Source organism: Delphinus delphis, chromosome 16 (assembly GCF_949987515.2).
Source record: "Delphinus delphis chromosome 16, mDelDel1.2, whole genome shotgun sequence".
Taxonomy (NCBI): Eukaryota; Metazoa; Chordata; class Mammalia; order Artiodactyla; family Delphinidae; genus Delphinus; species Delphinus delphis.
In genome coordinates this window covers 78,004,045-78,026,300 of record NC_082698.1, presented here as the reverse complement: position 1 = coordinate 78,026,300, position 22,256 = coordinate 78,004,045, and the positions used below count along the sequence as shown (strand labels likewise).

At 47.7% G+C, this 22,256-nt stretch overlaps 1 protein-coding gene across 1 annotated transcript in view; it reads left to right on the top strand.

Moving 5' to 3' along the window:
- Nucleotides 1-22,256, top strand: part of GPR137B (G protein-coupled receptor 137B) — a 57,392-nt gene that overhangs the window by 26,429 nt on the left and 8,707 nt on the right. The window contains 5 exon segments of the mRNA XM_060035023.1: nucleotides 1,239-1,288; nucleotides 9,888-10,110; nucleotides 12,934-13,083; nucleotides 15,472-15,600; nucleotides 20,957-21,081. Of these exon segments, the coding sequence (XP_059891006.1) occupies nucleotides 1,239-1,288; nucleotides 9,888-10,110; nucleotides 12,934-13,083; nucleotides 15,472-15,600; nucleotides 20,957-21,081 (677 nt within the window).

Genomic DNA, 22,256 nt, shown 5'->3' with positions numbered 1-22,256 from the left:
TTCCCTCCTTACCACTCAGGCAAGGTTTCTCCCCCTTAGACAGGTGTCTGGGGGCTGAGTAAATCCCAAGGCAAGTACCAAGGGCCCAGAGGGCTGAGGAGAGGGGAACAGCGCGTGGCGGAGGATAGTGGGCTCCCAGCGGGACATCGCAGCCCTCAGGGCCAGCAGGAGGAAAGGCGGGGTGCCCAGGGCGTGTTTGGGAGTTCCGTGCAGAGGGAGAGCCTGGATGCAGGGAGCGCAGGTCGTCTGACCCTCGCGGTCCACGGCAGGAGCATCTCTGAAAAAATGTCCTCACTCCTCTCCTCTTCCACACCCTTCCTTTCCTCCTGCCCGTGCTGCCGCCACCCGCTCGCAGACACCGGGGGTCAGGAGAGCAAGCGTATGGGCACCTGCACGGCTGCTCCAATGCACCCCAAGCCAGACGCTGACCGGTGACGGCCCTCAGGGCTCCCGCGAGCACACACCCACCCCGTGGGAAGAGCCGCGTGTCTCGTCGGGCTGGAGCCTGTGCTGACACCTGCTTTCCGTCTCCCCTTCGAAGGCCTTCTCACAGGCTCTGCCAGGCCAGCCTCTGCCCCCCAACATGGGCCTGTTAACAGACTGTGCAGGCTGCGAAAATCTGGGGAAATTCCAACAGGCAGCATGTCATCGAGTTTGACACTCCTGTAGTCCAGTGGGCTGCAGAGTTTGAGGCCTGAGTCGATGGACACACGTACATTCAAACCACATTCTTTTGGTGCCAGTGAAAGTCCTAATAAAGTGAGAGTGAACTGTTTATCTCTGGGGGAAGTATGGACTGAAATACAAATTTTTTTTTTTTTTTGGCCACACTGTGCAGCATGTGGGATCTTAGTTCCCCGACCGGGGATTGAGCCCACGCCCCCTGCATTGGAAGCGTGGAGTCTTAACCACTGGACCACCAGGGAAGTCCCTCAAATATAAATCTTAAAATAAGGGACGTACTGGCTAGTGGTACACCAGTAATACCTTAAAAAAACAAAACATTTTAACCATTTGTAAATACTTTTCCTTTTAAGTTTCAAATTAAATTTAAATTGTATGCACAGCCTAAACAATGTTTAGCTTCACAAACTTTCTCACAAAGCAGACGTCTCAATTTCAGAGGCCGTGCCCCAGCGCCCGGGCACCAAGGGAAAGGGGAGTTCTAAGCAATGATATCAGTTTGTCAGTGTCAGCAGATTGTGTACCCAACTTGCTGTGTTTTTTTGTCATTGCAGGTGATTTTTAAAGCCAAGTCAAAATATTCTCCAGAATTACTCAAATACCGGTAAGTTCACCCCCCGCCCCCCGCCCCCCGGCACATTTCTCTGTGTGACAGCAGGTGACCTCAAGGTTTGCACACATCACTCCTCTGTGAGCTGCCCGAAACCGGCCTGCTTGCCGGGTGTTGCGTTCACTGCTCACTGAATCACCGCTTAGCAGGCCTTGCAGGATATTGGCCATGATTAGAAGAAACAAGAGTGTGGTAGGGACTTCCCTGGCGGCCCAGTGGTTAAGACTCCCAGCTTCTACTGCAGGAGGCGTGGGTTTGCTCCGTGGTCGGGGAACTAAGATCCCACATGCCGTGTGGCATGGCCAGAAAAGAAACAAGAGTCTGGTGCCTTTCCTAACCAGGGAGAACGGAGAGGGGAAGTAAGGCTAAGTCGTGTATGCTGCATCTAAACCTTTCCGAGGCGCTTGCGAGGTCAAGGGCCTCAGCAGGAGGACGGCGAGCTCCCTAAAGATGCCCACGGGGCCAGACATCCCCCTTCCTCCCCTCTGGGTGCAGGTGCAGCTCTGGTAGAGCCTTGTCCCCAGGCCCCGCCCCCTCCCCCTGGTGGCCTGACATCCAGTCCCTGGCTGCCGACTGCTGGCGGGCTCTGTTTCTGGAACTCACCAGTGAGGCCCATGCAGGGCTGAGCAGGAGAGGTTTATAATCTGGAAGGGGAGGCTTTAAATCACATGCCGATCGATGGCAGGAGGTAGATATGCATGTTTTTCCTGGGGGTGCGGGGCGGGTCCGTCGCTTTCCCCAAGTTTTCAAAGAGGCCTATTGACTTCCCAGCAGCAAAGAACCCCAGTGGCTTCAAGAATGGTCAGCCTTGGGGGACTTCCCTGGGGGCGGGGTGGTGGTGGTGGGATGAATTGGGAGATTGGGATTGACATGTATACACTAATATGTATAAAATAGAGAACTAATAAGAACCTGCTGTATAGAAAAAAACATAAAACAAAATTCAAGAATGGTCAGCCTTGGGCAGAGGGGGAAGGGAGACAAGGTGTTCAGAAGGTGTGAGATGGGCACCACGTGAGCCAAGGTGTCCTGATTTCCCTGCCTGGGAGAGCTCGGCTGCCTAGGTAAACATTTCTGGAAAGGTGGCTTTGGCCACTTACCTTCTGGAGTCAAAATGAAATTTTAGTTATTTTGTTACTTTACAAACATGTAAAAATGTATATATATTTTATTTAAACATGTATCATCTTAAATTTACAAAGACTTTTATTTAAAATTCTGAAAGTATATGTTTTGCTTTTTTTTTTTTTTTTTTTTGCGGTACGCGGGTCTCTCACTGCTGTGGCCTCTCCCGTTGCGGAGCACAGGCTCCGGACGCGCAGGCTCAGCAGCCACGGCCCACAGGCCCAGCCGCTCCACGGCATGCGGGATCCTCCCAGACTGGGGCACGAACGTGTGTCCCCTGCATCGGCAGGTGGACCCTCAACTACTGCGCCACCAGGGAAGCCCTGGAAGTGTATGTTTTGATCCTCCTTTTGTATCCCAGGAAGCTGAAGTTCAGAAAGTTAGGTGATAGTACATGGGCCAAGATACAAGTGATGAGACTTGCGTGCTGTGTGTTTGTTTTTGTTTTTCATCTGATCTTGATGTTTCCCTTCAATGCTTTTTTAAAAAAATTTACTTATTTATTTTTGGCTGCGTTGGGTTCTCGTTGCTGCGCGTGGGCTTTCTCTAGTTGCGGCGAGCGCGGGCTTCTCATTGTGGTGGCTTCTCTTGTTGCGGAGCACGGGCTCTAGGTGTGTGGGCTTCAGCAGTTGTGGCACGTGGGCTCAGTAGTTGTCACTTGCGGGCTCTAGAGCGCAGGTTCAGTAGTTGTGGCGCACGGGCTTAGTTGCTCCGCGGCATGTGGGATCTTCCCAGACCAGGGCTTGAACCACATCCCCTGCATTGGCAGGCGGATTTTTAACCACTGCGCCACCAGGGAAGCCCTTCACTGCTTTTTAAAAAAATTTTATTGAGGTATATTTGATTTACGATGTGTTAATTTCTGCTGTACAGCAAAGTGACTCCGTTATACATATACACATTCTTTTTCATATTCGTCTCCATTATGGTTTATCACAGGATATTGAAAATAGTTCCTTGTACTATACAGTAGGACCTTGTTTATCCGTTCTGTATGTAATAGCTTGCATCTGCTAGTCCCAAACTCCCAATCCATCCCTCCCCCAACCCACCTTGACAATCACAAGTCTGTTCTCTGTGTCTGTCCCTTCACTACTTTTGAGGAGTTCAGTTCATGAGTCTACCATGGAATGATGTTGCTTCTAAGAAGGACAGTTTAAAGTAGCAATACTTTACAGCCAGCCCTCCGTATCCACAGATTCCGCACCTGCAGATCTGGAGGGTGGGAGGGGGCTGACAGTCCCTAATGTGACATGTACTACACTGTTCTCTGTAGTGGACTTGAGCATCCTTGGATTTTGGTATTGGCTGGTGATCCCTTGCAGATACCGGGGGACAGCTGTATTAGGAAAAGTTGGGGACGTGCAGGAGGAGGAACATTAGAAATTAAGCTTGCACCTGGGCCTCAGTGGAGGCTGTTTGGAACGTGAGTCGACTTGGACAGAGGCAGTGGCTCGAGACAAGAGCTTTTTTTTTTTTTTTTTTTTTGTGGTACGCGGGCCTCTCACTGTTGTGGCCTCTCCTGCTGCGGAGCACAGGCTCCGGATGTGCAGAGGCTCATCCTCTGCGCCACCAGGGAAGCCCGACAAGCGCTTTTAAAAAATATAGATTTCAAGGATTATTTTCACAGATGATTATCATACAGTATTATAATGTATTATGTGCAAAATTCCATTAAAAAATATTTACAAAAGGAAGTACGACACGGTATGTGTTGAGGGTTCTAGATATACAGCAAAAGCTTAGAAAGGGACAAGGTACAAAGCCAACCAAATTAGATGACTATGCATCTTTACACAGTACAATAACATGTTTTTATAACTACCTGTGTTACGTTGATACGAGACCCTCATCCTCTGTGCAAACTGCCCCCCGCCCAAGGAGGTTTCGTAAAACAGAAATTTAACTTCACCACACATTCTACAACACAGGTGGGCTTTTTGGTGCATTTGCAAACTCCTTTCCAAACTCACGTAATGTGAGTTTCATTGAGTTTATTTAACTCAATGAAACTCACATTACGTGGTTTCTGCCGAAAATAATTTGATGCTGTTTGTTTTGATTTATGTGGAAAAGGAAAAAAAAAAAGCATTGTTCTTATGTTTTTTTCCTCGTGGGGTTTTCAAAATTGCTTCCGAAAGCAAATAACATGGAACAGATTCTGCAAATCTCACTGCATATTCACAGTATTTTCAGCATAGGTGGTTCCTTCTATCTCCTTTTCCCACTTCCTTCAAGGAGCCTGAACCAGCAGACTCCACCCCTTAGTCCTCTGTTAGCGTCTGTATTTCCCTCTCGACCTCTCTCTACATTCATTTCTTTCCTCATCCTCAGCATCACTTGGTGAAAACACAAAACAATGCGATACCACTGAGCGTGAATAAGGTGATAACAGTACGTCGGATTTCCAAAGGCATTCTGTGGCCAGTGTCAGTAATACATGGCTGTAAGAAACCCAGCAGTCTCTCCCCACAAAGTTGCCCAAACATCCGGTTACAGAAGAGAGACTTTTAAAATGCAGTACTCTCAAATCCAGCAAGAGATTTCTTTTTGCATATTAAATGTTAAAATCACATGCATAATTATAGAATATCTTAAAGTTACAAAAATATTTTAAAAACCAATCCTGACAGTTTACCTGCAACTGCTATAAAAATTTCTATGAAAGATATAAAAACACAAAGGCTCTTCATTAAAAAAAGAAGGAAGGAAGGGAGGGAGGGAGGAATGGATGGAGACACTGAACTGAGAGGTCTTTCATGCACCGCATCGGACAGTCTTCCCAAAAGCCAGCTGTTGAACTCAAGAGCTTGTACCTTAAATGTTTATTTAGTACGTATACATGCACGTGAGCCAACCCAGAACCTGGCTGGGCGTAGGCAGCAAACGATCTTGGGGCACCTGAACCATCAGATGCAATTCTCCAGCTCCAAAGGATGGATCCTACTGTTACATGAACCTCAGCTACCCTGCTTGGGCGTCGTGGCTAAAGGTGCCCTTGGCCACGTCGGCCTGTGGATGGCTCCGTCACTGAACCGAGCGGTCCCCAAGGAGGTGACTGCTTTGCAAGGACGAGCACGTGGAAGCCAGAGAGGCCAGGTTCCTGACTCCGCTCTTTGGATGCGCCGCTGGGAAGCCTCACGTGTCTCCTAGGAGGCGGTGGGCTCTTCTTCCCCGTACTCCTCGGGGTCGGCCCCCTGGAACTTCTGGGCACAGAGCCGACACACGTCCTCTGTGGTGACATCAGGCCGCAGGAGGAGGTTCTTTCCCGCGCAGCCACTGTTGACATCTTGGAATGCAGGCCGGAGGTAATTCTGAGCGTCGTCCACTGAGGGGATGGTCCGGTTGGTGAGACAAGCGCTTTTGAACGTGGTCGTACAGGAGCTGTAACTGAGACCGGAGGAGGGAACGTATTTCCCGAGGAAGAGGGTGCAGAGCAGGAGCCATAGGTGCTGTCACCCTGGGGGAAGAAGAGGGGGAAGAGGGACCAGGGGCCTCCAGGGACAGGCTCAGACGGGGGAAGGATGGGGCGAGGGTCACGCCTTTGAGGTCAGTGAGCAGGTGGTGGGAGGACTTGAGGCAGCAGGGGTACCTGCGGAGGAGGTGATGGGGCAGGAGGTGACGCCTTTTTCTAGAAGTTGCTCTTGACGAGGGTGAGGCCTCACTGCTCCCTGGGTGATGTCAGAGGAGAAGCTCAGTGTCCCTTGAATTCTCACAGCGGCTCTTTGAGGCAGGAAGGAAGGATCAGCTCCGTTTCACAGAGGAGGACACGGCAGCCCCGAGCGGCCGAGGACCCGCCTAGTGTCGTGGCTCTGTGACCCCAGGTCTCTGGGTCACGCCCAGCAGATGAGAGCAGAGCTGGGGAGGGTATGGGGGGAGTGGAGGCTCGATGGCTGTCGTGTGACCATTCAAGACAGAGAGGGTGGCCGGGGGCACACACCAGCAGTGTGTCTGGGTGGTGAGCTGGGCCTGGTTGGCTTTTGCTTTCCCTGTCCCCAGTGTCCTCTAGGGGTCCTGTAGTATTTACTGTAGTAAAGAGTAGTAAGAATTTATATCCACCATGGTATTTAAAACATACCCAGGAGGAGTCCTCCGGAAAAGCTGAATGTCCAGATTGTGCTTCTTGCGGAGGCTCATCGCCGTCACGTGTATACAGAGTGTGCGCACATACCACCAAGGGGCCGGGAACGGTAGGGCTGATTCCAGAGGGTTCTGGATGTTTCCAAATTGTGTTCTTCACAAAAGCACAGCAGATAATAATAAAACAATAAAAAAAAAAGGGCTTTCGAGGAACCAGAATGCAGATTTTTGGTGACTCCCCATTGGTCCTGCCTTTGTCTCTCTCTCCATGCCCCTGATTTCCCCCATCACCGTGAGAACGTGGTACAGAGCAGATGAGGTGGATTGCAAGGGCCTGGACCAGTGATCACGTCCTATAAAAGAACCTGTCCTTGGCAACTAATTCATGTGCATCCCCCCTGCCCCAAACCTGTTTCTGTGTGAAAAGCTTTGAATGCGTGACTACACGTGAAGATGGATCTCTGAGCTTTCAAAGAGCTGCCCACCGCCAGCCTCACGCGGCACAACTCCAGGGGCGAGGGTCACGCTGGACCTTGCCCTGGGCCGGTGGGCGGCAGCTCTCACCACCCCTGTGCACATCTCTCATCTCCTTTAATGGCATCACCCTGTGTCCATCCCCACGGCCCCCCGCCCCCCTGCCTCTGGCACGCCTCCCTGCTCATCTCCCCGGAGCCGTTGTCTGCCGACTGCGGGCTCTTCACCCCTTCCCTGCTCTGCCAGCCCGTCTTTCTCAAAGACAGACATGGCCACGTCGGTCACTCCGTTGCTTATCAACCTCGAGTGTTCCCTGGCTGTCCTGCCCACCCCTCCGGTCTCTCTCCCACCCCCGTCTGCCTCCCCTGCAGGGCTGGTGCTCAGTCCTACAAACACCCTTCAGCCCGAACGAAGCAGACTCTTTCCTGCATCTCTGACTTTGTACCAATCATACTCTGTCTTCCGTGTGCTTTGTCCGTCCCTCCAGTGTCTTCCCGGCCACCCTGAGCAGGGGACCCGGGCCACCTCTTGTCCATCTTGTTACCTCGGCCCCCCAGCACAGGGCTCGGGTGGGAAGAACTGCAGTTCTTTCTCTCTAACTTTGAAAGAGACAGCCCCTCAAGTTTAGATTGGCTCCACAAGAAGGGGGAGGATCTAGTATCTGCTGCAGTAGCGTGTGTAGGAGAGAAAGGGCAGCCCTTGTTTAGTCAGCTGCCGCTTCCTGGATTCAGAGTGCACATTTCATCTGGCTGACTCCTTCCCTCTCTTCCTCCCTGACATTTATTGAGCTCCTGCGGTATACAGTGTGGATAGAGGGGGGAAGGAAAGAGCCGAAATCTCGACCCTCGTGGAGCGAACTGCCTGGGTAGAAGCAGCATGTGGTCAGATCACTGTCCGTATGCTTCATTATAAACTGGTGATAAGTCTGCGAAGTTCAAGTGCGGGGGACCGGGAAGCGGACCTCAGGGAGACCTGATCGTGTGCGTCTGGTGAGGGCTGGGTGTGCAGGAGGTGTCAGGAAAGGCTTCTTGGAAGCAGTGATGTTTGAGCTAAGATCTGAAGGCTGAGGAGGGGTGGGGTAGGCCAAGTTCCTTTGGTAGAAAAAGTACGTGAGAGCCTCTGCCAGTGGATAGTAAATCATTCATTGCAAGACATAAAATCCCATTCAGATTAGCTTGGGTAAGTGGGGGGTTTATTCCATCACCCTGACATCTGATGGCAGGAAAGCAAACTGCAGCTGCCCCATCGCTGTGCTTCACCTCCCAGCAGTCACTGCACCGGCTACTGTCAGTGGCGTGATGGCTGGAGCTGGGACCAGGACCCAGTCTGTGATGGCTTTGGAAGACCCCAACACTACCTTCTAGCTTCAAGCCCACTTTTAGTTGCTGGTTTTCTGCTTTGGGACTTGCGGACATATTCAACTTAAATGGTCTATTTTTGAGCCAAACCAGTCTGTTCCTTATTTGCCTCTTGAGTGATATTTACCTGAAGTAAACACGATATGGACAGTCCTAGAGGGAAACTTGAACTGATTTCGGTTTTGGTAAATCTGAGAAACCTCTCTCTAGACCTTGCACAGGTCACGTAGGCGGCGTGTAGCTCTGAGAAACCACAAGTCAAAAACGGCTAGTGGGGGCTTCCCTGGTGGCGCAGTGGTTGAGAGTCTGCCTGCCGATGCAGGGCACGCGGGTTCGTGCCCCGGTCTGGGAAGATCCCACATGCCGCGGAATGGCTGGGCCCGTGAGCCATGGCCGCTGAGCCTGGGTGTCCGGAGGCTGTGCTCCGCAATGGGAGAGGCCACAACAGTGAGAGGCCCGTGAGCCATGGCCGCTGAGCCTGTGCGTCTGGAGCCTGTGCTCTGCAACGGGAGAGGCCACAACAGTGAGGCCCGCGTACCGAAAAAAAAAAACAGAAAACGGCCAGTGGCATAGCCTGTCCCCTTCCGGCCCGGGGAAAGTGCTGAGGCTGAGGCTTACTCACTGCAGACCGTCCACTAGTGAGTGTTCCCACGCAAAAGGGGGTGCTGCCCAGACTCGATGACTTTGTGGGGGGGTGGTAAAACCCTTTCTTTTCCAGCTGCGCCACTTGCAGGATCTTACTTCCCCTACCAGGGGTGGAACCCTGGCCCTCAGCAGTGAAAGCGCAGAGCCCTAACCACTGGACCACCAGGGAATTCCCTAAAATCCTTTTTAAGCATTATCTCGCTTGATCTGCAAAAACAGCCGGCAAGGTGGGTATTATTTAGTCTGCTTTCGGATGGTGACACTGAGGCTCACCCAGGGCGATCTTGCCCAGGTTCTCAGAGTGCAGGATGCTTCCCGCTCTCCCCGAAACCCAGCCCTGCCTCTGAGCCCAGCTCTGCTCTCTGCATTCTTGTGAGTAGGGGGTGCATCAGCCCATGTACATACACCCCTCTGATCCTCACAGCCTCCCAGGGACAGGGGAAGCGGGGCTCGGGTAAAGGACCTTCCTGAGAGCACAGTTTGTAGTTGATTCCTCTTTTAGATTGGGAACCCTCCAAAGACCAAGCTCTTTTTTTTTTTCTTTTTTTTGATTTTTTTAATTGAAATATAGTTGATGTACAATGTTGTGCCGATCTCAGCTGTACGGCAAAGGGGCTCAGTTATACACATATACACTTTTTTTTTATATTCTTTCCCATTATGGTTTATCACAGGATATTGAATATAGTTCCCTGTGCTCTACAGTAGGACTTTGTTGTTTATCCATTCTAAATGTAATCGTTTGCATCTACCAGCCCCAAACTCTGAGCTCTTAAGTGTTAACGTTGGCATGTTCTGCTTCTAGCATTTAACCAAAAAAAAAAAATCACAGTTTCCTTGTGGATTGATCTAGAATGTACGGGCAGCATGTGTGGAAGGATGCCTTAAGTCTCTTCTCTGGTCCTTCCCAGGTTACCCCTCTACCTGGCCTCGCTCTTCATCAGCCTCATTTTCCTGCTGGTGAATTTAACCTGTGCAGTGCTGGTGAAGACGGGCACCTGGGAGAGGAAAGGGATCGTCTCCGTGCGTGTGGCCATCAACGACTCACTCTTCGTGCTGTGTGCTGTCTCCCTGTCCATCTGTCTCTACAAAATCTCCAAGATGTCCTTAGCCAACATTTACTTGGAGTCTAAGGTAAGGTGGACATGTGGTCGAGATCCTGCTGGTTCCCCCTGGTTCTCAGAAGAGTTCCCTGGTTTGCAAACAGAACTCAACCAATGCCTCTCACACCTGACCTCCTGCAAATGATGAGCCGGGTTGTGGTTGCCAAAACAGGGAGCCTTGTAGTTCCTTGAATTTTGTATGTGAGAAGAGTTGGCTCTGGGTGGCTTGTGGCATATGGGGGTGTGCAGGGTTACTGGCAGAGCGCTAAGACTCTGGTTTATGGATACAGCGGTTTAAGTGACATTTTAAAGGACCAGTGGCATTGACTGTGCCACTAATATTAATAGAAACACACACCTAGTGTTCCCTGCGTTCCGGCACTTTTATAAGCGCTCTGCATGTGGAAACGACTGTAACCCTCACAACTCTATGGGAGTAGGTATCACTCACTTGATAGATAGGGAAACTGAGGCAAAAAGAGGTCAGAGGCTCGCCCTGGGTTACACAGCCAGGAGATGCAGAGCCAAGATTTGGTCTCCGCAGCCTGGCTCCGGGGTCTGGGGTCTCTCCTCTCCACCACACTGTCGTAGTGCAGGGAGACTCAGATCCACGCTCACCCCTGCCTTGGCTGTGCCCATAAGGGGGTCCCCCTTAAGAGTGGGAACTGCTCCCGGGGTTCAGGACATCAGGCCTTTCATGGTGACAGTTCAGAGATGGAGCCAGACACGCTGTGTGTTGGGCTGCAGCCCACAGACCTGCAATCCCTGTGCATAACCAGCTTCAAGACCAAAGAAAGAGCCCGGAGTCAGCAACAGAGATATCAGTGGTTTAATAGATGGGGGAGCTTACACGTGTGAAGCAAGGTCCTGCAGAAACACCCCACGGAGTGCAGTGGACGGCAGGCAGGACTTGGTGGCGGTCTTCGCTCCCGGGGCAGGGGAAGGAGAGATTACCAGTTAAGGTGGGGGGATTGACATCCGGTGGGCTCCTTAGTTACCAGGGAAACCAGCAGAGGGGCCCGCCCCTCACCGCCCCCTTGATAAGAACAATCACCAGCTGGGCCCTGGGAGCAAGTATGTAGGCAGGTCAGCCCTGTGAGTAGGTGTAGGTGAAGCGGGCCCTGGTCAGGCAGGGGATGGACAGAGGGCAAGAGAACAGCCACCCTGAGTGGGCTGACCGTACACTGGGAGAGGGCAGCTCCTGCCCGTCCTCTTGTTTAGCTGCTGTGCCCCCCACTCTAGGGTTCCTGTCTTCTCCTTTTCTTCCCCCAGAGTTACAAAGAGGGGGGCTTCCCTAGTGGCACAGTGGTTGAGAGTCCGCCTGCCGATGCAGGGGACGCGGGTTCGTGCCCCGGTCCGGGAAGATCCCACGTGCCGCGGAGCGGCTGGACCCGTGAGCCATGGCCGCTGAGCCTGCGCGTCCGGAGCCTGTGCTCCGTAACGGGAGAGGCCACAGCAGTGAGAGTCCCGCGTACCGCAAAAAAACAAACAAAAAACAAAGAGGGGCAGGTCTGCTGCCTGGAGCAGGGGTTCTGCGGTGCCCCTCACCAGCCTGGTCCCCGACTCTCCCTCATTGAGAAGCCTGGTGGCGAGTGGAGGTCAGGAGAGACGCCCTGGGCTCTGGCTGGCCGCGGGACCCCAGGCCCACCAGCCTGTCGCCCCACGGAGCCTGGGTTTTCTCATGTGTAAAGCAGTTGAGTGATTTCACAGCTCCTCTGCTTCGGAAATTCAGTGATGCTGTGCCCCGGGGCACCCCCCTGCCTTCCTTGCCTCGCAGCCCGTGTGGCTGTAACATCTTTGGTCTGAAGACTTGAACAACCGTGCCTTCCACGATCCTGTGTCTTCAGGAGTGATCAGTAGATTAAAGTCTGCGCCTCCAACTTCAAAAATACAAAGCCTTCATCAGGACGTCCTGTGATGTGACTGAACTCTTGCCGAATCCCAGAAGTTACTGTGGCACCGTCGTTTTCTGATTGAGAAAAGTCGGCAAATTTTAGACGTCACTTTGCCTGACTTTATTTATAGTGTCTCGTGCATAAGGGCTAGCGAAGGCTTTTTAAGAACAGGATTGTGATTTTTATAGGAGGGGTCACATTTTAGATTGTCGAAGTACCGTTTGGATGACCCCTATGGCAAACAAGCTAATAATAAACTACCACTGGCAAAATAAAACACTAGCTTAGATTTAGTTAATGACTTTCAAACACAAAACTCAAAAATCGGTTTCAGGTTTTTAGTTAACCGTTTCTAGCCAGGGGTCATCTGACTTTGGAAATTGAAACTTCGTAAATGGGGGCACAGATGACGCATTTTCACAGAATTGCAAGCCCTGAGTCACGTGGGGACTCCAGCACTCCCACCTAGAGGATGCTGGGTCTTGAGGAAGTGCTCACCGCCCAGAGCCACTGTCCACGGCAGCGCTGTCTGCCAGCCGCCATCCCTCTGAGGTGGTTTTGTTGTCCTCAAGCCAGGGGCCGGGCGCTGGGCTCATAAGCTGAGAGGGTCCTTGGAGCTGAGCCAGCGGCATTTAGAGATTTAACCAAATAAGCTATCTGACTTTCTTGTTCTTCCAAACCTAGGCCTTAGGCAAATGGTCCTGTTTTCAGGCATCTCCAGATCAAGTCCCAGGTTTTGAAGCATCTCTATGAAGATAATTTGAAGTTTGGGATGGGTGTGGTGTGAGGTGAGGTTTGCAGTTGGGTTTAAGGTCTGAGGGTAGAGGAGAAGCTTGGAGGAGACGGCAGTGCCTCTGAGATCGAAGCTTTAGCAGGTCCGAACACAGCCCGTGTTCTGGGAGGGGGCTGGGGTCCTGGGCCCGGAACGGGCGCCCCCCTCATGGCTCCTTCTCTTCCAGGGCTCCTCCGTGTGTCAGGTGACTGCCGTCGGTGTGACCGTCATCCTGCTCTACGCCTCCCGAGCCTGCTACAACCTGTTCATCCTGTCGTTTTCGCAGAGCAGGAATGTCCATTCCTTTGATTACGACTGGTACAATGTGTCAGACCAGGTCAGTGGGCGCCGACGAGGGCCACCTGATCGGTGGCTCTTTGCTTTGCAGCATCCCACGTGGCAGAGAGGTGTAAGCTCCTTGATTCTGCGGCTAAATAGCTGGGTGACCTTGAGAATCACTTACCTGGGTGGTGTCTGCACCCTCACCTGTAAAGTGGGATCATAGTTCCTGCCTTGTTCCAGCTCACATGTCTTCTGAGAAAACTAGGAAACACACACACACACTTCTCCTTTCGACTTTCTGGGGCTTTTGTCAAGCAGTACTTAAATTTTTTAAGTGCTTTCATATAAATGTAATATGATGTTATTAAAGGGTGAAATTTGCAAAGGTAAAAACAAATTGTATCCAGGTTTCAGAGAATACATAAAATTATGAAGTTGTTTTTAATGGAGCATGTAAACTAATAGCATTTGAGGAAATCTAGACAAACGTGATCAAGAATATTAAGGTATTAGTAAGAGCCCATTTTATATCCCAATATGAAACTCTTTCTTTTTTATAATGTATTCTAGAAATTCATAAATTATAAAACAAATGAACAAAGGTAGTGAAATACAATATGGCATCCATCTTCACAAAAGCTCAAAATAAAAAAGAATGAGAATTAGTGTTCTCTCATTTGAGAAATATCGATTCTTTGTCTCCAGCCCTGGGCAAAGTGCTGGGGGGACAAAAAAGAACAGATCTAACCCTCCCAGTAGGAGTTTGTGTCTGCTGAGGAAAAGAGCCACGCAGATAAGCCATTACAACAAAGAAACAGAAACGTCTGTAGTAGGAGTCTATTGGATTGAATGGCAAACGCTCCTGAGATGTTCCTGGAAAAACACTGAATACCCAACTCTAGACAAATCCACTTCTAAAATCCCAACAGTGCTCAAACCTTGCACTGAATTGTGACTCTGGAGGAAAGAATAAAATGACCATGATAAGTTAAAACTGTGAGGACAAGATGAAATCCAGAAGAGGCACATGCAAGATGTTATAATTAGAAAGGATAAAAACCGCCACAATGAACACCGCCGCCCCTCACCCAAACGAACAGCACAAATATAGGATGGGGGAAGGTGGGCAAAGCACTGCTGAAGCTCTGTCCTGTTGTGAGAAATCAAACACATAAAGATCTAAACGTTCAGCAATGATAAACTAGAAACTTACTCATAATACATCGAGGATTTTTATTGTGGTAAAATATACAACACAATCGACCGTTTTAATCATCTGTAAATGTCCAGTTCAGAGGCATTCAGTGCACTGACACTCTTGTGCAGCCATCACCACCATCCATCTCCAGAACTTCTTCATCTTCCCAAACTGAGACTCTGTCCCCATTAAACAACAGAGATTTGGTTTTAAAACAAAATAATTATTTCAACGTTTCTTTCAATTAAGAGCTTATAATTATAACGAACTTGAAATATCACAATTTAAAAAATTCTGTTGTTTTGGGGATATCTATTTATTTATACATATCTAGATCTATGTGTTGCAACCAAAATGATCTAGGAGCAAGCAAAACAGACGGCCCCGAGTTGCGGGTTATTTATGTAGAATGGAAGAAGCACACACAACACACTTTTGAGACATGTAAGTAGAATTTGAGATGCAGAGTGTGAGAGTGATCTTGCCGAAGGAGAGCATGATTGGTTCGGTTACTGTACTTTACACGCGATGTAGTAGAGAAGGCAAAAGGATTCCGTTCAGGGGATTGGCCCCTATGGTTTGATGTTGGTGCAGTCTTCCTTTGAAATGATGGCCTTTCTGATCGACGTGCCCAGAGACAACCTCACACACCTTCCCTCTGCCCTACAGAGAGGACAGCACTGCTATCCACATCCACTCAGCCATCTCACGGGTCCGGCAGGTAAACATCCTGGACTCAGAGAATTTTTTTCTAGACAATCTAGCCTGCAGTAAAGCTTTAAAGGATAAATCATAGGATGTGGTTAATGTGAAGAGAAGTTTAAAAACTGACACGTTCATCCCAAGGATGAGACCAAGGGTAACACATGATACGCTGCTCTTAAGAATCGCGAGAAGGCAACAGAGCATTCTCATTACTCAGTTGTTGAAGAAAAGAAAATCAGCTTAGAGACTTAATTTGGATGTAAGGAAGATTCTTGGAGGGTGAAGGAATAAAACCTCAGAGATTGGAAGTATCTGTCTTTGAATATTTTGAAGAAGATAATTATCTATCCTGTCTGGTTTAAATAACTCCCCACCTGAGGTCTGGACCATTAGTAGTATCTGATTTCAACATGCACATTTTTGGGGGAAAGAATTACACTGTATTAGATTATTAGTCTCTGTCATGTTAGAAAGAATTGAATCAAACTTATTTCCTCTGCCCTCAACCTAGCGACTCTTATTTTCTTCTCTTTTCAACAGGCAGACTTGAAGAATCAGCTGGGAGATGCCGGATACATAGTATTCGGAGTGGTCCTCTTTGTGTGGGAACTCTTACCTACCACCTTAGTGGTCTACTTCTTTCGAGTTAGAAATTCTGCGAAGGACCTCGTAAGTAAACCACTTTGTATTTGCAGAAAACATCTCCTAATTCTAATCACGAAGCATACAGTTGGAATTTTTTCTTAGATTTTTCAATAGAGAGCCTCTTCCATCCTATTTTGATATGAAAAGTTCCTTGTCTATTTAATTGAGACTTTCTTTTCCCTTAATTATCTTTTGAGGGAAATTTGTTTTTCAGTTTAGCTTTATTTTACAAAAAAAAAAAAATTTAAGTTGCATCTTGAGGCCTGGAGATAGTGATTATCTTTTTATTCTAATGAAACAGCCACCTCACTAGTATTTGAGCCTTGACTTGCTGTGAACCAAAGGTAGAAGCTTTATTTTAGCAAAGGAAAATAGAGAATGGTAGTTCAGCTCTTCACCCCTGTGTTGTGCTGGTTGGTGATTAGGGGGTGGAGTGATGGGGAGATACAACCTTATTGTGAAGAATGCTAAAGTCACTCCCCCAATTTGGTCACGTTTCTGCTCAACCAGCTTCATATAAATGTCTTTATGGGGGCGGGGCAGAAAAATGCCAAACCCGGTGGAGTGGGGAGGCTCCCGGAAGCTTTGCTCCCTGAATTATCCCATCCATAGGAACTAGTGGTAGGATTTTGAATCACTCATCTGTGAAGCCCACAGAAAAGTATAGTGAACGGTTTTTGGCCAATGGAAGCAAAGTGAGGGTGGCAGGGAAAGCATAGATACAGTAACTAACCTGTTTTGTGTTTTATCTTGTCTTTTGTTTTGTTTTCTTATTCATCTCTGGATAGTCACTAGTGAGCCAGGAATAGGAAAAAAAAAAAAAAAGTCATACTGGAGCAGGGTGGGTAGTGGAGAAGCACAGCCTGACCAATGGGCCCTTGAAGACAGAGTGTGTGGGCACTGTTTTCTAGATCTGAGAGTCAGTTTCCTCGCCTTTTATTATTTTTAGCTTCAGGACAGCAGTTCTCTGCTCTGTCTGACCTTTACTGGCATTGGGAACACCTGGAGGTTTCTGTAAAGTCAGACCCAAATGCTTCCCCATCAGTGGCAGAGAAACATGGGGAAGGTGGGCAGGGGACTCCAGGCCAGAGTCTAGTGCCTTGTTTTCTTTCCTTCTCTGAAGACAGACAGTTGAAGCTTTCTGGAAAGAGCCTCTTAACAAACATCCCCGTGCTCACTGTGCTTCTCCTCGGCTCCATGGGCCTTCTCACCAGTGTGACAGAGGCTTAGGAACTACACTCCCTAAACCCAAGGCAGCCTGAAGGAGAGAGTACACATCTGAGTCCTAAGGGGTGAAAGACCGTTGTTCAAAGTACTATTTTTTTTCTCTTGATATTTAATGTTCTTTCCATCACATCTCTGTTGATTAAAATGAAAGAAAAAGGGGCTTCCCTGGTGGCACAGTGGTTGAGAGTCTGCTTGCTGATGCAGGGGACGCGGGTTCGTGCCCCGGTCCGGGAAGATCCCACATGCCGCGGAGCGGCTGGGCCCGTGAGCCATGGCCGCTGAGCCTGCGCGTCCGGAGCGTGTGCTCCTCAGCGGGAGAGGCCACAACAGTGAGAGGCCCGTGTACTGCAAAAAAAAGAAAGAAAGAAAGAAAGAAATAGTATAAAGAATCATCCTGGTTGAGTTTCAAAGTACTATTTTATTAAGTGAATACAGAACATTAGGGATAGTCTCATTTGTACTCTTAGGTCTCATTGTCCAGGGAAACGTGTCAGCCTTAACACACACTGTGTGTATGTGTATAGAGTTACTTGGCTATTGTGTTTGAATATATTTACTGTTTAGGGTATTATCTAGAGCAGTGGTTCCCAAACTTTTTGGCGTCAAGACATTTTACACTGTTACATTATTATTTGTTGTTTTGTTTGTTTTTATTGAGGTATAACTGATATAACATTATATTCGTTTTAGTTTACAGTGTAACGATTTGATATTTACATATATTTCAAAATGATCAGCACAGTACGTCCAACTAATGTGTCACCACACATAGCTTATCAATTTTTTTTCTTGCAGTAGGAACTTTCAAGATGCATTCTTATAACTAATTTCAAATATGCAATACAGTATTAACTATAGTCACCATGTTGTACGTGGATCCCCATGACTTATTCATTTTATAACTGGGAGTTTGTATCTTTTGACTTTCTTCACCCATTTCACCCACCTCCAACCTCAGGCAACCACTAGTCTGTTCTCTGTATTTGTGAGCTTGGGGTTTCTTTGTTTTTAGATTCCACATATAAGTGAGATCATATGGTATTGACCTTTTTCTTTTTCTAGTTGACTTATTTCACAACATAATGCCCTCAAGGTCCAACCATATTTTTGCAAATGGCGAGATTTCATTCTTTTTTTTTTTTAATTTTATTGAAGTGTAGTTGATTTACAGTGTTGTGTTAATTTCTGCTGTACAGCAGTGACTCAGTTATACATATATGTATTCTTTTTCATATTCTTTTCCATTATGGTTTACCAGATTTCATTCTTTTTATGGCTGAATATTTCTAGTGTGTGTGTTATCACATTTTCTTTATCCATCCATGCATTGGTGGACACTTGGGTTGTTTCCACATCTTGGCTATTGTAAATAATGCTGCAGCGAACATGGGGGTATATATATCTTTTTGAATTAGTGTTTTCGTTTTCTCCAGATAAATATGCAGAAGAGAAATTGCTGGATCGTGGTAGTTCTGTTTTTAATTTTTTGAGGAACCTCCATAGTGGCTGCACCAATTTACATTCCCACCAGCAGTGCACGTGGATTCAAGGATTCCCTTTCCTCCACATCCTTGCCAACACTTTTTTTTTTTTTTTGATTATAGCCATTCTGACAGGTATGCAGAGATACTGATTGTGGTTTTGATTTTTATTTCCCTGATCATTAATGACACTGAGCATCTTTTCATGTAACCGGTTGGCCATCTTCTTTGGAAGAATGTTCATATCCTCTGCCCATTTTAAAATCAGATTGTGGTGGTTTTTTTTGTTTTTTGTTTTGCTATTGAGTTGTATGAGTTCTTTATATATTTTGTATATCAACCCCTTATCAGATCTAGGATTTGCCAATATTTTCTACCATTCAGTAGGTTGCCTTTTCATTTTGTTGATGGTTTCCTCTGGTGTGCAGAAGCTTTCTGGTTTCATGTAGTCCCACTTGTATATTTTTGCTTTTATTTCCTTTGCTTTTGGAGTCAGATCCAAAAATCGTCAAGACTGATGTGAAGGACGTTATTGCCTATGTTTTTTCTAGGAGTTTTATGGTTTCAAGTCTTTCATCCCTTTTTTTAAAAAAAATTTATTTTTGGCTGTGTTGGGTCTTCGTTGCTGCGCGTGGGCTTTCTCTAGTTGCGGTGAGCGGGGGCTACTCTTCGTTGCGGTGCACGGGCTTCTCATTGCAGTGGCTTCTCTTGTTGCGGAGCACGGGCTCTAGGCGCATGGGCTTCAGTAGTTGTGGCGCACAGGCTCTAGTTGTGGCACACGGGCTTAGTTGCTCCGCGGCATGTGGGATCTTCCCAGACCAGGGCTCGAACCCATGTCCCCTGCATTGGCAGGCGGATTCTTTTTTTTTTTTTTTTTTTTTTGCAGTACGCAGGCCTCTCACTGTTGTGGCCTCTCCCGTTGCGGAGCACAGGCTCCAGACGCGCAGGCTCAGCGGCCATGGCTCACGGGCCCAGCTGCTCCGCGGCATGTGGGACCCTTCCGGACCAGGGCACGAACCCGTGTCCCCTGCATCAGCAAGAGGACTCTCAACCACTGCGCCACCAGGGAAGCCCCTGCTATCTATCTTTCTGATTCAGGATGCCCTGATAGAGATCTCACTGTGGCTTTTGATTTGTATTTCCCTGATGACTAATGATGTCAAGCATTTTTTATGTACTTATGGGCCATTTGTATATCTTCCTTGGAAAAATGTCTATTCCGATATTTTGCCCACTTTTTAAAAAATTTATTTTTCTTTGGCTGCAGTGTATGGCTTGTGGGATCTTCGTTCCCCAACCAGGGATTGAACCTGGGTGCTTAGCAGTGAGTGCAGAGTCCTAACCACTGGACCACCAGGGAATTCCCTGCCCACTTTTAAATTGAGTTGTCTTTTTACCATTGAGTTATGAGTCCTTTATATATTTTAGATATGTCCCTTGTAAAGATATATGATTTGCAAATATTTTCTCATTCTGTGGCTGTCTTTTCACTTGATGGTCTTTTGACAGAAAAACGTTTTTAATTTTGAAGTCCAGTTCACCTGTTTTTTTGGTTTGTTGCTCATGTTTTTGGTGTCATATCTAAGAATCCTTTGCTAAATTGTAGGTCATGAAGATTTGCCCCTATATTTTAAGAGTTTTATAATTTTTACTCTTTCGTTTAGGTCTTTGATCTATTTTGAGTTACTTTTTGTTTATGTGTGAGGTAAGGGTCCAACTTCATTCTTTGTATAGACATTCTTAAACTGCTGTAAACAGTAAATTTGAAGGTGTCCCACCTTGTATAAGTTCCGCTTTGCTTCCTATGTTTGGCTAGGTGAGTCTTAGAAAAGCAGAAATTCACATATAGATATCCATCCTATAATAACCTTTTTTCATACTCTACTGGTTAACTTTTAAATAGACCACTAGGGACTTCCCTGGTGGTCCAGTGGTTAAGACTCCGTGCTTGAACTGAAGGGAGTGCGGGTTCAGTTCCTGATGGGGGAACTAAGATCCCACATGCTGCACCGTGTGGCCAAAAAAAAAAAAAGACCACTAATGATATGTACAAAGATGTCAGACAAACGTGGGATTTCATGCCAGGTTGAATCCACAAGCGCGAAATCCGCATATACAGAGGACTGACTGCACTATATCATTTTATATTAGGGACTTGAGCGTCTTCGGATTTTGGTATCTGTTGGGGGGGGGGGTCCTAGAACCAGTCCCCTGTGGACAACTGTAATTTTTTTTGAGAGGTGAACTCAGCTTGGGGACAGAAACAGGAGAGGCAGATTATAGAAACTGGGTAAGAAACTCTCTCAAAATTTCATCATTTCATTATTTTAGTTTGTTGTGAATGCTCACATCATTATACAGGTTTATATCTAATTTGGGACTGTCTAGTTTGGCTGATTTGGGTATTGTCTGATTTTTCTGTAAGAGATTAAAACGGTGATCATTCACTGCTGCAAGCAGAACTCTGAAAGAAGATTTTGTCCATACTGATGAGAAAAAGTTAATACCTCTTAAATTAAACAGTAACTGAAATGAACACTCCAGCTACAAGTACCTCCATCCAGGTGGATAGAGCATCTTTAGTCTCTTGCAAGAAAGAGATGTTATTTATCTTTGCCTCGTGCAAGGCACAGTGTCTGAAAATACACTGAACCATTACACTGTCTTTGCAGACCAACCCTGGAATGGTCCCCAGCCATGGATTTGGTCCCAGATCTTATTTCTTTGACAACCCTCGAAGATATGACAGTGATGATGACCTTGCCTGGAACATTACCCCTCAGGGACTTCAGGGAAGGTAAGACCCTAGTTCATGCTGGAGGGGCGTGGTTAGGAGGCTGAGGGCCGAGCCAATGAAATGGATTCAAACTAAACAGAAATGCCTGCATCAAACCCCAGAGCTGGAGGTAGGGTGAGGCCAACAGAAAAAGGAGGGGAAGCATCTGAGTAGTAAGACTAACTGCAACCAGAGTCGAGACCCACCTCCTGAGATCATGCGCTTCGCGACCTCTGCCAAGGCCACGGTCGTGGTCTGCAAACAGGAGGTGGGGTAGCTACTGGATTCCCTTCCCACTCTTCAGCCCAGGGACGCTTCAGCCACACTCCACTGCTCAGCGATCATCCTGTCCCTTCTTTCAACCTGTGAATCTGGGACTTCAAGGCCAGCAGGGGCGAGAGGGGCAGAAAGGGCTGACCTAGTGCTTGCCAGGCTCCTCTCTTCACTCTGCCCGTCCTCCCAGGACCCCTGGACTGTTCCTGGGAAAGGGTAGCTTCAGGCTGAGTGTTTTTTAGAAGTGAAAGCTTATCTTATGAAACCCTTTGTGAATTTAAAGACCTACCGTTACACATCAAGGTAAATTCTTTTTCCCCCTAGGGCAAAATGATAAAGATATGCTTGCTTTTCTGCTCTTTACTACTACAGTAAAATCCTTAGAAAACCTTAAAAGAGGTCTGAAAGGAGTCCTTGTTATAGGGTCAGAAAAAGCTGGGAGAATACCTTGCTTTCTCAGTGGATCAGGGAGCAGAGAAATCCTGGTCAGACGATAGAATAAAATACAGTGCTGGGGAAAAAAGGACAGTCCACCCAGCCAGCAGGTGTAAAGAACACAGATAATTGGGAAAGGATTCAGTGAACTCCAGGCCTTTGAGGTCAAAAGGTGTCCCATCTCTCTTCCCTAAAACTGTTCTCTTCTCCAGTCCCCACGGCATTGCCTGTTCGCTATGTATGTCCCTCTATAACCTGCTGGAGCAGCCCTAACCTCTCACGTGCCGGAAGAGACACAGCTGAGGGTGCCCTCACTGCCTCTGTGGAAGAAGAAAATATCCCCTTTCCATTACACAGAGGAAAATAATGATAAAACAACAATAATGTACATTATTGAGAGCTAACTGTATAGTAACATTCTGTTATAAACATTTTACAGGTATTAACTCACAAAAGCCCAACAAGGTAGTTACCAATATTACTCCCAT